This window comes from Uranotaenia lowii, unplaced genomic scaffold (genome assembly GCF_029784155.1).
Source record: "Uranotaenia lowii strain MFRU-FL unplaced genomic scaffold, ASM2978415v1 HiC_scaffold_14, whole genome shotgun sequence".
Lineage (NCBI taxonomy): Eukaryota > Metazoa > Arthropoda > Insecta > Diptera > Culicidae > Uranotaenia > Uranotaenia lowii.
This window is the reverse complement of record NW_026597410.1, coordinates 188,187-205,250: the sequence shown is the minus strand read 5'-3', so window position 1 is coordinate 205,250 and position 17,064 is coordinate 188,187. Positions and strand designations below refer to the sequence as shown.

The 17,064-nt window shown below is 32.8% G+C and overlaps 1 protein-coding gene across 1 annotated transcript; it reads left to right on the top strand.

Annotated features, from left to right (window-relative positions):
* Positions 1-8,368: 8,368 nt before the first annotated feature.
* On the top strand, positions 8,369-11,230 carry LOC129759329 (probable E3 ubiquitin-protein ligase MGRN1). Its single transcript, XM_055756734.1, has 5 exons — positions 8,369-8,736; positions 8,804-8,922; positions 8,990-9,811; positions 9,874-10,008; positions 10,072-11,230. The coding sequence occupies exons 1-5, from the start codon at positions 8,649-8,651 to the stop codon at positions 10,942-10,944; spliced, it is 2,037 nt and encodes a 678-aa protein (XP_055612709.1). The 5' UTR covers positions 8,369-8,648; the 3' UTR covers positions 10,945-11,230.
* The last annotated feature ends 5,834 nt before the right edge of the window (positions 11,231-17,064 follow it).

Sequence of the window (17,064 nt, the reverse complement as noted above, 5' to 3'; positions counted from 1 at the left end):
CCAAGCATCTCGTATCAACAGGGTTCTGGTGAGAGAGAAATCAAAATAACCAGTTGCATACAAAACAAACACCCAATGTGGCTGATTTCCACCCACCGATCTCAACACATACACACTAGTCCAACGATTGGGGGGATGATTCGAAAGGATATCATACCACGGGGTTTCTCTCAGAAGTGCCCCAACGCACACATCCTTTTACACTTCCGCCGAGGACACACACAACGAAAACTTTCATCGAGTAGAGGTATAAAAAAAACTTTTTGTTGTTTTCCCGGCGAGATTCTGCGGCTGCCTCCAAAAGCAGCTACTGGTTCTTGACAACATCCTTTTTACTATAGAGTTTCCCGACCTAGCAACATGTGTGTGGAAATATCTGGGAGAGAGCCTTGCTATGAGCTATGTTTCTCAAGACCTGACCAATGTTTTTTTAAACTTGCAGCTTAGGGGGCATCCATAAATTACGTAACGCTCCTAGGGGGGGAGGGAGTAAGCTCCAGCGTTACGAATTGTGACATAGGGGAGGGGGGGAGGTATGCTCAACGTTACGTAACGATTTTTTCCTTAAAAATTTCAGTTTACTTAATCGCAACTAATAGCTTTATTGATGTTATGCAAATATTGCAATTGATAAGCAAACCAAAATCAGCTTAAAACTTGTAAGTTTCAAAATGGTTGAAGGTGGTTTGTGATCTTTTATATTTAAAGATTCTGTGATAGACTCCTTTGAATGTGTATTGAATATACGTAAAATATTCGTTGGAAAATCGAATATTAGGTACATTTACCCCCAAAAACTCAATTCAACCTCAGACGGAAATTTTTACTATTTTTTCTCAATTGATTAAAAGAATGCAATATTGATTACTCCAACGAACTAAGTGGAGTATATCTTACATAAAAAAGTTATGCTCCATGAATAAAATTAAGTAAACAAGATAGACCATCAGTGAACAAGCACAAAGCAACTAGTAAAAAGACAATCAATTTATTTTATCAGAGAGTTATCATCAAAGAGTACTAAGAAACGATTTTGATAGTTTTGAAAAACGTTAAACAATTTTATGTTTTGATATTTTTTTTATCTTTGAAAATCAGTATTTAAAAACATGAGAATATCGAGGGGGGGAGGGTAAGTATCAGCGTTACCTAATTTTCATAGGGGGGTACGTCTAAGCGTTACGATTTGTGACATATGGGGGGGAGGGGGTCAAAAAAGTGCATCTTTTACGTTACGAAATTTATGGATGCCGCCTTATTCGGTGTCCTTCATCAAACAACGAAACACTTTCAGTAATTAATTTTTTTTTTTGTAAAAAGACTTATGTAATGTTAAAAAAGCAGTGCAGAGTGTAGAAATTTAATATTTACATCATTAAGACTACAACCACCACTTGCGTTGCAATATTTTCAAATATTCCGGTTTCTTTTTCAAAACGATATTTGTGTGTGATTTTTGTTTGTGCTACATATTTTTACCAAAGGATTTCCTCGAAATAAAATGTGTTTCATTATATCAAGGCATGATTTTTTATACAACCCTGCTTATTGCCGAAGACAGCTGTGATGTTGCAGATTGCAGCTGTGTGTTGTTGTTTACAGTTCTAATCACTGATGCCGTATTACCACTGACCACACAAACATGACACTTAGAACAAAAATTCAACCATTTTCTGTCTAATTTTTGTTGTCAGATTTTGTAGGTTCGCAATACCGACGGCAGGTGGCGAACCTGAAAAATTTGACAAAAAATGCCCTGTAGGAAAAATGGTCCTGTTTAGCCGAATTTTATCGTAGAAATTGCTTGTGCTTCAAATCAATCGATGCGCACTCTGGAATCGACATTGCGTACTGTTGGAAAAATTATCCAGAAAACGAAATCGAGTGTCCAGTCAGTATGGTCAGTGGTATTACCCTGGTGGTCCACTAGTTGTGCATTAAGTGCTGTCGATTGTATCCCATTTACCCGAAAACCATTGCCCAGAATGAATTTTTCCCAGAATGACAAATACCCGAAATCAAACCCCAGAATGAACCATTTCCCAGAAAAAAATTCCCCAGAATGCACCATTTACCAGAATTTTTTTTCCCAGAATGGACCATTTCCCAGAATTTTTTTCCCCAGAATGGAACATTTACCAGAATGGCACAAATCCCAGATTTTTTCCCCTAGTATTTTTATTTGTTTTTTTTCTAATGAATTCTTGAATATTTCATATGATTCGAAATTATTTTTTTTAAAATGATTTTTTAAATGAAACTTCGACTTTGAAATTTTCCAACTAAATTTATTTTAGAACCAATATTGTGCTTTGTTTATGGTTTGGGTACTTTAATTGGTTCAATGCTTACCATGGTCCTTTAAAAAACCGTTTTGGTATCCGACTCCTCACGCTGCGCGTTCGAACTTGAAAGACGTTTTGTCCTTCACGCTGTCGCGTGGCGGACGGGGCTAAGGGATCACCCCTAGCTTTCACGCAGACCTAGGAAGCCCCGGCAGACCTAGACCAATGTCTTAGGGCCGCCGCTTCCGACGGCGGGTCGGCGGCCTCCTCGGGTTTGGGAGCTTCGGCGGCTTTGTGCCGCTTCAGCCCCTTCATCCTCGTTGGTTGCGGCCTTGCCGCAAAAGAATAAAGTTATGAAACCCCATTATTTTTTGTAACAATTCCTTTGTGTTTTAAATAATTTCTAGTAAGGATAAATGTTTTCAATTTTCTGGGAAATGGTCTTTCTGGCGAAAAAAATTCTGGTACATGGATCATTCTGGTGAAAAAATTTCTGGGAAATGGTACATTCTGGCGAAATTTTTTTCTGGGGAATGGTTCGTCTGGGGAAAAAAATTCTGGGGAATGGTTCTTTCTGGCGATTGGAATTCTGGGGATTTTTCATTCTGGGCAATGATTTTCGGGTAAATGGAGTACAACCGTGCTGTCGCTGTCAAAGCGTTTTTTTTTCTATGAAGATGACAGCAGTTAGTGCACAACTAGTGGAGCACCAGGGTAAAAACAAATACGGAATAAGCCAAATCGAACTTCCGTGTTCATGTTATTAATTATTTTAACATAAGACCATTAAAATGATGAAAATTTTAAATAGGGGCCTACCATGGAGCATGGTGGACAAAATTTTGGACAGGAAAGTTATGCATGCTTACGTCAGTAAGTTGACTGCCTCAATTCGGGATGTGGCTAAGAAAAGTGGGATCCTCTCTCGGCATCACCCACCATGCCAAGGTCTAAGAAAATATAATAAAAAAAAAGAGAAAAAAGCCAAAGCGGAGTTAAAAACAATCTGTTTCCTTCAAATCATACCACATAAATTTTAACAATAAATTCAGTAAAAAGGCAATGGTTTGGCAAGCCATATGTGGTTTGGCTACTTTTCGACAAAAATGACAAGAAAACAAAAATTACAAAAAGGCCAAAATTAGAAAAATTACAAAAATGACAAAATCGACTAAAATGACAATTATTATCAATTTGAAATAAATGACAAAATAACAAAAATGACAAAAGTCACAAAAATGACGAAAATGACAAAATGACAAAAATGATAAAAATAACAAAAGTAACGAAAATGACAAAAATGACAAAACTGACAATAATGACAAAAATGAAAACAATTACAAAAATTATAAAAATTTAAAAAAAAAATGAAAAAAATGACAAAAATGACAAAAATGAAAAAAATGACAAAAATGACAAAAATGACATAAATTTTAACAATAAATTTAGTAAAAAGGCAATGGTTTGGCATGCTTTTCGACAAAAATGACAAAAAAACAAAAATTACAAAAGTTACAGAAAGGCCAAAATTACAAAAAATACAAAAATGACAAAATTGACTAAAATGACAAATCTTATCAATATTAAATAAATGACAATATAACAAAAATGACAAAAGTCACAAAACTGTAAATGACAAAAATGACAAAAATGATAAAAATGAAAAAAATAGTAAAAATGACAAAAATAACGAAAAAAAAAGAATTAAATGACAAAAATTATGAAAATTACAAAAAAAAAATGACAAAAATGACTAAAATGACAAAGATGAAAATTACAAAAAAAAAATGACAAAAATGACAAAAATGACAAAAATGACAAAAATGACAAGAATGACAAGAATGACAAAAATGACAAAAATGACAAAAATGACAAAAATGACAAAAAAAGACAAAAATGACAAAAATGACCAAAATAACAAAAATGACAAAAATGACTAAAATGACTAAAATAACAAAAATGACAAAAATAACAAAAATGACTAAAATGACCAAAACGACAAAAAAGACAAAAATGACAAAAATGACAAAAATGACAAAAATGACAAAAATGACTAAAATGACTAAAATGACAAAAATGACAAAAATGACAAAAATGACAAAAATGACAAAAATGACAAAAATGACAAAAATTACAAAAATTACAAAAATTACAAAAATTACAAAAATAACAAAAATTACAAAAAGAGAAAGAATGGCAAAATGACAAATCTTATCAAAATGAAATAAATGACAAAATAACAAAAATGACAAAAGTCACAAAAATGATGAAAATGACAAAAATGGCAAAAATGCTAAAAATGAAAAAAAATGATAAAAATGACAAAATTAACGAAAATGGCAAAAATGACAAAACTGACAATAATGAAAAAAGGACACAAATGACAAAAATTATGAAAATGACATAAAAAAATGACAAAAATGACAAAAATGACCAAAACGACAAAAATGACAAAAATGACTAAAATGACAAAAATGACAAAAATGACAAAAATGACAAAAATGACAAAAATGACAAAAATGACAAAAGGACAAAAATTATGAAAATTACAAAAAAAAATGACAAAAATGACAACATTGACAAAACTGACAAAAATGACCAAAACGACAAAAATGACCAAAACGACAAAAAAGACAAAAATGACAAAAATGACAAAAATGACTAAAATGACAAAAATGACAAAAATGACAAAAATGACAAAAATGACAAAAATTACAAAAATTACAAAAATTACAAAAATGACAAAAATAACAAAAATTACAAAAAGAGAAAGAATGGCAAAAATAACAACAATTACAACAATAATAAAAATGACAAAAGTCGCAAAATTTACAAAAATGACAAACATGACAGAAATGACAAAAATGACAAAAATTACACAACTGACAAAAATGACAAAAATAACAAAAATGACAAAAATGACAAAAATGACAACAATGACAAAAATGACAGAAGTCACAAAAATGACGAAAATGAAAATAATGACAAAAAGGACAAAAATGACAAAACTGACAAAAATGAAAACAATTGAAAAAATTATAAAAATTTCAAAAAAAAAAAGACAAAACTGACAAAAATTAAAAAATTGACAAAAATGACATAAATTTTAACAATAAATTCGATGGTTTGTTTTGGCAAGCCATATGTGGTTTGGCATGCTTTTCGACAAAAATGACAAAAAAAACAAGAATTACAAAAATTACAGAAAGGTCAAAATTACAAAATTGACTAAAATGACAAATATTATCAAAATGAAATAAATGACAAAATAACAAAAATGACAAAAGTCACAAAAATGACAAAAATGACAAAAATGACAAAAATGACAAAAATGACCAAAATGACAAAAATGACCAAAAATTACAAAAAAATGACAAATATGAGAAAGAATGGCAAAAATAACAACACTTACAAATATAATAAAAATGACAAAAGTCGCAAAATTTACAAAAATGACAAACATGACAGAAATGACAAAAATGACACAACTGACAAAATTGACAAAAATAACAAAAATGACAAAAATGACAAAAATGACAAAAATGACAAAAATGACAAAAATGACAAAAATGACAAAAATGACAAAAATGACAAAAATGACAAAAGTGACAAAAATGACAAAAATGACATAAATGACAAAAATGACAAAAATGACAAAAATGACAAAAATTACGAATGTGACAAAAATGACAACAATGACAAAAATGACAACAATGACAAAAATGACAACAATGACAACAATGACAAAAATGACAAAAATGACACAACTGACAAAAATAACAAAAATGACAAAAATGACGAAAGTGACAAAAATGACAAAAATGACAAAAGTGACAAAAATGACAGAAACGCCACAAAAAAAAAAAGAAAAAAAAATTACTAAAATGACAAAATAGACAAAAATTTCAATCAATAACAAAAATGACAAAAATGACATAATTGAAAAAATTGACAAAAATGATAAAAAAGGAAAAATAAATATAATAAAAAGGACCAAAATGATAAAAACGACAAAAAATTCAAAATTTGCATATATGACATAATTGACAAATTGACAAAAATGATAAAAAAATACGAAAAATGACTAAAATTACAAAAGGGACTAAAATATGTCAAATATGACTAAATTGAATGTATTGACAAAAAAGACGGAAGAGACAAAAATGACAGAAATTTCAAAAATGACAAAAGTCCAAATAACAAAAATGACAACAATTAAAAAAATTACAAAAATAGCTAAAATTACTAAAATAATTAAAATGAATAATATTATTAAAATGTTTTAAGTGATTAATATGATTAAAATGACTAAAATGACTATAATTACTAAATTGAATAAAATGACAAAAATGACTAAAATTGCCAAAATTTCAATAATTACACAAATGAATACAATGATAAAATTGATAAATTGACAAAAATGACAATTAAAATCTCAAAAAATTAAAATGACAAAAATTTACTAAGAATGTAAATAATTGTTTCTTACATATTTACCCAGGCACCTGGACCAAATCGACAAAATGGATAGCCTAAGCCTGCCTAAGCAAGCAAAGGAACGAAGTCAAAATGACTTAATACAATAGTTTCGTGGAACTTTTTTGCTGTTTAAAGTGCTATTTCAAGGTCTATATGACCATAAAATCAGAATGATCTTCTTCTTCTTTCTTTCATCGAGCTTCTGCTCCAGGTTGTTGGGAACCAGAATGATCAAAATTGCAGAAACAATTCCATCTTTTTATCGTGAACGCATTTATTTATTATTTCTACTTATCCGTGTAGAATCTGAACCAGTGTTCTGAATATCACTCATTTTCAATGAATGTTTCTGATTGCACTTCGCACCTGAACGTACAGCGGTCGGGTTTCGTTATTGATTGCTACTGGACCTACCCGATCATCGATCGTTCAATTCATCGCTAAAATACAGATCACCTCGCACGATGCTTGCTGTCAAAACAGTGCAGCACCATCATCAAATTGGAATATCACCAATGCGCAATGCATATGGCGAATCTTGTTGGTCTTCGATCAGGAGTGAATGGATCAGGCAGTGAGTGAATGATACATGAAGCCGATCATTAGCGTATTTTGTTTGATTTGATATAAAGCAAATTAATAAATTTATTTGTTGTTATAACGTTTTTTAACATCAGTATGATCAAAATCAAATTGTAGTTGTGTTTGTGAGGGAAAGATGTTCACTTTCGCCGTGTTTTTCAATTTTTACAAGTTCTCTTATTAAAATGTCGTACGTCACGTTAAAACTACTGAGAATTTATGGTGTCCCGCACAACTGTTTGATTTTTCTCGTCCTGCAAAAAATAATTTTGAATTTCATATAATTCAGGCAGATACTGAGTGAGCTACATTCAGAATGGATCAGTTTGTATCTCAATCATCTCCGATATGCGATGTTTGCTGAACCGATGATTCTGAATGATGCGACTCGGTTTGCATAGCTGATAGGAGCGCTGATCGAGATTGCATACCAGCCAGGCGAAGCAGTAGCGAGAGGCGCTATCCCATTATACAATCAGAATGTTTCCAACAGGAAACGCATCCTGAGTGTTTGTTTTGATTGATTTTCGGACCATTGATCTGAACCTAACAAATGTTAACCGTGGTGAATATAGAAGATTGTTGCTTTACACACTTAAAATTCCTCGTCAGTATGAGATGAAAAATATCCAGTATAGATGAGAAACGCAGGTTTGTAAAATCATGTATAAAATGTAAAATTCCTAATTACTTGACATTAGGGACGAATGCCTCCTGTGGAGTTAAAATCCCTTCAAAAACTGATAAATTGTTGCGTTGTTTATTTAGGTTTATCAGTTTGAAACAAGATATGATGAAGTTGAAATTTTATGAGGATTTTCTCAACATTTAGACACGTGATCCGTTATTCAAAACCTTATTTTTTTGGGATCTAAATCGGCTGGTTTAATCATCCTCAATCGAAAATTTATTTGGTAAAAATTCTAAAACCTAACTCAATTTTAAAAATTTTGTCATGTGCATTGAAAAATTTGTTATTTTGAGGTACCGAACACTTCAGTGCATTTTTGCCTGCGCTGCGAAGACGAGGTGAAATCTGCAGTGTGATATTTTCCTTTTTCCTAATTGTGTCAAATAAGCAACTTTTACTCGTACATAATGTCGAAGTGAAAAAAGTCGCCAGTTCTTGCAAATCGTTGAAATTTGGTTCCATACGATTGGATTCTGGTGGTTATTTTTACTGCAGAATAATTAAAATATTCTAAAGAAGTGTTTGCTGGGTCTGCCAATCGCCAACAAAAAGATTCCAATCGCGGAACTGGGAGGTTGGTCTCGGACAGCAGTAAGAAGTAGGAAAAAATAATGGGTGCTCTTACTAGTCGACAAAATGCAGCCGTGGAAGAAGCTGATGTGAGTTCAAATCATCAGTATAAGTACCCACCTAGATCAGGTAAAACATAAAAATTGAATGGTTCGGTATAACGTTAAAAAAAAACTAAAATTCTAAAATTTTACAGGAAATTATTTTGGTACACATTTTATTATGGGAGGAGAACGTTTTGACACCCCACAGCCTGAAGCTTATCTCTTTGGCGAAAATGCTGATTTGAATTTTCTAGGGTGCAAACCAACTCCCGTAAGTGTTGATGTGCTGTTAAGAAAATGTTAAAAATGAGTAACACATTTCACGTTACATATTTTAGTTTCCGTACCCCCCACCACAAGTTTCGGAACCAACAAAAACTTTAAAGAGTTTAATAAATATCCGTAAGGAATCCGTTCGTTTTGTTAAGGTTACGGATTGTGCAACAAAGATGCATGGTGATGGCACCAAAACTAGTTCGTACAACATTGAATTTGTTTTCGATGCAGATGCTCGCTGTGCAATAACTATCTATTATTTCTGCATCGAAGATATCGGAAGTACTGGAATCAGTTATATTCCTAGAGATTCTTCATTGTCGTCAGAAACATTCCATTTTAAACGAGGAGTAAACCAAGTGTTTTCGGCACCAACCCATGTATTTAGTCCTGGAATGTTTTCGGAAGATGATCTTTCCTACAACTCTGAAAAGGATACGTTTCCTGTTGTGATACATTGCGTTGTGGAAGAAGGGAATGATGACTGCCGCCAGAGTCATACCACCATATGTGTGGTAGATCACCATTCGGATGGCACTTATGCTCTGCGTGCTCTAAAACAAAAGATATATGTTGATGGGCTCTGTTACTTATTGCAAGAGATCTACGGCATTGAAAACAAATTGACTAGCAAATCATTAGGCGATGAAGATACAGATGAGAATGGTAGCGAGTGTGTTATCTGCATGTGCGACACTCGTGACACACTGATCTTACCATGCCGTCACTTGTGTCTGTGCAACTCTTGTGCTGATTCTTTACGGTATCAAGCCAACAATTGTCCGATATGTCGGGCTCCATTTCGAGCTCTGCTTCAGATTCGTGCTGTTCAAAAAAGTGTACCCGGTTCAAATATTCCAGCTGCGCCACAAAACGCACAAGATGTAGGGAAATTATTGGATTAGGTCTTCAATGGTTTTATTTATAATATTTTTGATTATTTTAGAGCACCGATAACATTCCTTCGGGTTATGTACCAGTGTCGTTAATCGAAGCTTTAAATGGACCGATAACTTGTGTCAAGCCTCCAATTAATGGGGACACTTCCGAAAATCCTTTAGAAACCAATTCAGTAGCACAGGTAAGAATGCATTGAAATATCTTAAAACGTTAATAAGATTTCCTTACCTACTTTTCATTGTAGAACGATAAACAAGATCCTGCTAAAACTACAACAAAAGAAACAGAGATAAATGGTTCTCGCGAAAAGTTAAATCAAAATGCTGTCGATTTTCGTATGTCAGTGCTGCTGTCAAAAGAAGATGGTACTGTTACATGTGTAACTAAAGATCTTTTGACAAAACATTCTCCACTGATGCAGCGTGCACCAGCAAGTCGAGACAAAAATCCCAGAGAAAAGGGCAGCTTACGGATTCAACCAAACCATGTGCCCAGTGTCACTAAAGAACCGTCTACTCTTGAACGAGAGAAAATTCAATTGGTGAACGAAAGAGCTCAACTTCCCAATCTAACCGAACAAGATGATGATAGTGAGGCAGAAAAATTATCTCCTTTACTTCAGAAATCGGAACATGATACGGCTGATCCAAACTGTGATTCGTATGAAAAAATGTCGACTATCACAAGAATGGCTGCAGAAGAAGGTGAAAATGTAGACTGTCGAAGTCAAAAATCAGTCGTCATTCTGGCTGCTGCTGAAGATTCCGATTACTATACACCAGAAGATCCACACACTACGATTCTTAGTCCATTGAAAGGCAGTGAGGAAAAAACAGATACTTTAAAAAAGCTCTCAACTCCGTTGACTGCTTTGAAGGAAGCTTCGCATAGTTCCCTGCCAGACAGTCCAATCAGTGGAAACTCGCATACTTCGACAAGAAGTTCCGGGGACAGTTATTCATCTAGTTCAAGCACACGACAACTATTGTCCTCGGTAACTGCTAATGAAACACCTACTCATGTAGCCGTTAATGTCGACTCGTCAACAGAGGGCTTAGTGACACACGAAATCAAAATTGGCAACAGTGGTAAAGTTGATTGTATTGATAGCGATTAATCCGATAAACAACCCTCCAGAAATGAATTAAAAAATTTTACACTGCGCATTTCAACAACAAATTAAAAGGAGCCAGCAATTCTACTGATAGATTTAGTAGATACGTTTTGTCTTCAGTGAAAATGAATGTTTTCTTACTTATTCAATACCCATCCATAGCTATGGCAAAATATTTCGTAGACGTATCTAGAGTGCAAGTGATGGATGTATGTATTTTAACAAAAAGCTTTTTATTTTTCAAATATCACATTCAAATAAACAAATACATTGGTTTTAATGAACATAACATTTTTTTGTATTTTTTTTCTCTCACCGTCCGAAAATTACGGATATTGCGTTATTGATTGTTCTGCTGAAAATTCGCCCCAATTTCTGCAAAAGATGTTTTTAGTTGAGTTGTTGAGAAAACGTGCCTTTCGAATATCAATTCTTACCACAGTTTGCCGAAACATAAATCTTCGATGAGGAGCTGCCTCAATGCTCGGAATTGTGCATATGAGTAATAACACAGTTACATAAAACATCACCCGAGAAACTTTCATTTCTGGAACTTCAGTTTGCTATTGGATGTGCGTTGTATGAATTTCAAATAGATACTAAACTAAGGAACTTCGCTAAAAGTAAATTTGTACAAGATCCAAAAGTGGAGGGTCAAACGGCCAGATCATTGTAAGGCATGAGAAATTTTCAGGTGTGCATTCACTATTGTAATTTACCAATATACGCTGCAAAATTCCCATACTTGATGCAAATCAGACTAATATAAAATTCCCACGACCAATGTCTTCGGCGGCGTTGTTATTTTTCCAATTGCAAACTAAATTTCGGCTTGGCCTTAGACAAGACCGTGATGATTATACTCAATATTTTCCTAAATTTATTTGTCTGTTTTCGGTCCTGAATCAATCTTGCAGAAAATATATTTTATAAAAATTATTTTTTGACTCAGTTGTTTTGGGAACCTCTATGAATTCTGTTCTAATCTATGGACTTACTGAAACTGTGCAACTGAAAGTTGTTAATAGATGTTTTAGAAATATAATTTGGTTGGAACAATTTTTAATCCTTATTTTATCACTCGAAGTTGAAACATCTTAAGGAGGATAGTATAATTAAAAAAAAATCAAAATTACATTAAATTGAAACAAATTGCACAAAAACTTACTTGCAACGAAATTGTGTACAATCTACATTCCACTCAATCGAAAGTTTGAGATATTTTAGATAGCAAATGTGAAAAAATCTGAAATTTGGAAGGTCATTATATTCATATTTTTTCAAAATTAGTTTCCGCTGTTTGTATATTCGAACAATTTATTGAACTTTTAAAAGAAAACTTAAAACTTTATTTAGACCCACTTCGGGGTTTTCCGGAATACCGAATGTTTGGGGGAGGAGATGTTGGCTGACAATAAAAGAATTTGATATTTTTTCAGTTCTTTACAATTTCATATTTATTATAAGTATTGTGTGATTTATATATAAACGATTGAAGGTTTCAATACTGTCATTTCCAGAGGTTGTTTAATTTTCTTTTCCGGGATTTTAAGCCCAATGGGTTTATTCGTCCCAAAACTTGTTTTAAAAGTATTTTACGAATATTTATATGGATATAGTAAGAATTTTTTTTTAATTAATTATCTAAGTTTAATTGATGAAGTTACAAAACAACAACATGATCCACCTGGCCGAGAATCGAACTCTAGTATTCTGAGTTCGCCAGCCGTCACCTTACAAAAAGGTCACCTTATCAGTTGAAATGAAATCTTTCAGGAAAATTTTTCGCGCCATCTTGAAGAGGATGATTCAACCGATTCAACGCGTTTTAAAGTGTTTATTTTTCACATTTCATGATTCATATAACCTTTGAATTGAAGTGTCAACAAAATGGTAAGTCGGAAACATGGAAATTGAAAATGGAATCCAAAATTGTGTGTTGGTCTTGTCGTAATGCACTTTGGAAATGTCTTCAGCTATAGCATGTGTTGGTCTCGTGGTATAGTGCTGGCGAGTAATCTTAAAGGTCTCGAGTTCAAATCTCGGTCCGGTCTGAACTTTTTTTTAATAGTGTAATTTTTGTAACTCCTTCTCCCTCCTCGTGGCCAAGGGTTGGGCTTTTGGACAATTGTGTACATTTGATTTACTTGTTGCAAAACAAGATTTTTTTATCAAGCTCGGTGAAACTTGTTGGATAAATTTACGACTTGTGCTGAACGAATCCGCTTTTAAAATTTGTTGCTTAATGATTATTTATGCAACAGGTTGCAAAAAGTTTTTTTTTCAGCACGAGTCGTACCTTTAGGCAACGAAGCTTGCCGAGATGGATAATAACGACAAGATAATAAAATTGAGTTTTTCAACGAGTTGGATACCTACACAATAATTTGTAATACAGCAAAATACCCTTCAAGATAAAGTTTTCTTTTAATATATTTCTTTCCGGATCTGATTTCTATAACAAACCTTAAATTTGGAAAAAAACGACAACGGATACAAAAAAGACAACACACACTAATACTTAACTATTCAATATTGTTGTGAACAACATTTCAGGTTTTAAATTTTATTCGACAAAAAAATAGATAAAATTTTTACTAAAGCCAATACGCGTGCCTACTTAAAGCTATATATCAAAGATGCTGAGCTCCCATCATGGTAAGATTTTCAAATGGTTCGATTCTCGGTTGGGCGAAACTTTTTTTTAACTTTGTAAATTTTAGTTAGGTATACACAGATAACTAATTGACAGCTTTTACTAACTATCTGATTTAAATTCTAAAATTAATAAAACATAAAAAGAAAATAGTCTATAATCTTATTTTAAATAATTATGAAAATAAACCATCTAGCACTCATGTCCGGTGAGCCTGTAGGGGGAGACTGAAAAGACAATTATACCCCATTCTGAATCGAAACACATTCATTTCAAAAATTTCAAAGTTGATTTACAACTTTCACTTACTATATAATTCGATACAAAATATTTCTACTCATTCTAATTCATTCATGTTGATTTACAAACATAGATCTATATCTATATACCGTATTCTTTTGTTAATATTATGATTCCATTTCAAAGCCGCGTTTCAGGCGATTTAACTTTTCACCTCACCAGTTTGTACCGATTTACACCACATTCCATAATAACACCACTTCAAATATACACCATTCCATTCTGTCCGAAAATATCGGGATTATCGGGGCAACTTTAGAATCAGGCGACTCTAGAGGGCGAATTAGCCCTAGCGTTCTTGTTTTGATGCTACATAGCGAAGACTCAACTCATCTGTTAACCTGGTGGTAAGCGGTGGTAAGATGGTTCGCAAATGGGAAGCTCTAGCGTTACCTATATGAAGCTATATAGGAAATGGAAAGCTCTAGCGTTACCTATATGAAGCTATATAGCGAAGACTCAACTCATCTGTTGAGCTGGCCTCGGGCTTCTTAAGAAGTCGACTTAGCCCTATAGCATTGTATATAATAAGCTATGCAGCGGCGAATGGGCCCAGATGTCTGGGTTCGATTCTCGGTAGGGACATTTTTTTTTTAAATTGTGTAAATCAGGAATGACTAGCTTGCCTTTCGCAGGCCGCACACAATGCAAATATCAGTAATATTTTTGTAAAAAAGCTATTAAATGGATAAATATACATTTTCAATGATCGATCTTTATTTTTAATGTAAAATTGGGCGCTGAATCCAAAAATGATATTAAAAAAATCTCAGTAGATCTCAGTTTTTTTGAGTTATGTTTCAAATATGAAATTTTGGAAAAAATAAACAAAAGTACTTGGATTCAAATATCTTGGACTGCATAACATAAATTTGAAATCTTTTTAAAGCATATGAAAGGTGAATATTTTTGCTATCGATCATCTGAACTTTACTTTTAAGTACAATCAACAGTATTTTAATAGAGAACGAATGACCAAGTTGGTTAAAATCCTCTATAAATAAACAAAATAGAATAGAATAGAACAGTATTATTGATATTAGTGAAGCCTTATTCGAAAAAAGAGAAATTTTTGTTTCATCGACAGTTTTAGCTTAGATGGTAGGCATTTTGAAATTCTCATTTTCTTTTTCAATCCAAAACAAAGATTTGAAGTGATTATTTATCAAAATCAGTTGAAAATTGAAGATGCTATAGTATGGTATGTTATGGTAGCATTGTTTGCTTTCTTAAATAATTTAACGAGCCACATCCACGAACCATTTATAATCTTAGTATAAGAAGAATTACACATGATGTATCTCACTCACTTCAAGCTGAATGGGATAATGAAGGTATTTTGCTCGATAGGAGCAAGAAATACTGGTTTTTCGTTAAAAAGTTTTTTACAAGCAGATCGCTTTTTATGTAAAATTCTCTCGAAGCCTAAATTGAAACAAATATTTTACCCGAAAACCGCAACACGATTGCAATTAAACCAAAAAATGGCAATAAGGATCAGTTAAAGCAGGGATGGAGCAACTTGCCAATTTGAGTTTGAAATCTTTTAAAATTAATATTTTTTCATAGTAAGCAGAGCTTTAACTGAAAAGGAAAAATAAAAAGTTTCCATGAGTTTAAACAAAACGGAAATTGAACACCGTTTCTACAAATACAAGTTAGTTAATATTAGCCGAAATTAATTTTGTACATAACTTAACTTGATCATTATTTAATAATTTAAATTTTTTAATCGAATTGAACATATTCGAAGAAGGAAGAAGGAATATTTCTTAAAAACTAATAGAAACATAATTTGCTTCTCTTTTTTTATTAGAAACGCAAATTTTCAAAAGGGTTTTCTATGGTTCATAAAAAGGTTTGAACCGTTTTCGAGAAAGAAAAAACAAAATATCAAATAATTCACTAATGTTTTGAGTTTGTCTTGGTACATTTTCGTACCTGAAAATTATCAAATAATTATTTGATTCAAATTTCAAAAATCAAATTTAGGAAAAAGAGATTCTAAGAATCTCTCGGTTGTATTTGGAGCTTTTCTGAGCGACCACATATCATCTTTTTGTTCGTTCCCACTGCAAGTTTCCACTTGTGTGGCGAATGGCGAACCACGCATGGCCTACTATTGTGTGGTGGTAGCTTCAATTCTATCTGTACCTAACACTGTAAAGTAGGTAGGCCTGTGAGGAACAAAGAGATGAAATGTGATGAAAAAAAAATTCAAATTAAAATTACCCTTCCGCTCATTTTCAACATCTTTCATTTTATTCTAATTTTGTATCCGTTTATAATCTCTTAATCGATTTTTCTCAAAGATTATAAAATTTCACTAATATTAGGATATATTGACAGTTCTACACGAACACCACCTTAGCAGGAGGCCTCAGCCCTAACCTCAAACCATGGGAGAACAGAATCGATTTTTGAGAAGGGCGCACGATAAACACGATTTTCCAGTACTAATATCGAAAAATTCGCCCTGTGGAAAAGCAATACACAGATCTTCGTGTTTTGATTTTTTTGGGTGTTCAGGGGTGCCAAGTGCATTAATATTTGGAAAATGGTTATATTTTTTGATTGCATTGTTATTGAAAAACCTTTCCATGAGTTCTGAGAATTCGCCACTTTCGCGTAGATTTCTATTTGAATGTGAAATTAAACCCATCATTTATCTGAACGAAATAACAACTTACTGCATCGTACACTTAAACTGTGTAGTGAATTATGTGGACATGTTTAAAATAATCAGAACATGTAGGCGATTATTTTCAAAGTCAACATAGACGGGGCTTTCACTTAGGGCCCGAGGAAAACCACCCTATGTTCCAGTGAGAGATGTGCTGGCTGTGATAGACTTGGACTACATGTTCGAAATGTATCTTTTCCTAAAAGCTATTGATCTTCGTCTATAATTCTTTTTATTTTCACATTTCCCTTTCTATCATCTATCTTTTCTTCAAAAAGTGAACTAGATATAAGCACACAATTGTAATTAAACAAAACGAGTTTGGCTCCTTAAAGCCTAAAGGTATGAGCCGTTTCAAATAAAGAATTTACAAAAAAATAGACGGGGCTTTCATTAATTTACTAGTTTGTAACAGTGAATGATCTTGCATTGGTTTAGAAGTTAGAAACAACTCTTTTTTAATCTACCAAGCAGTACATGAAAA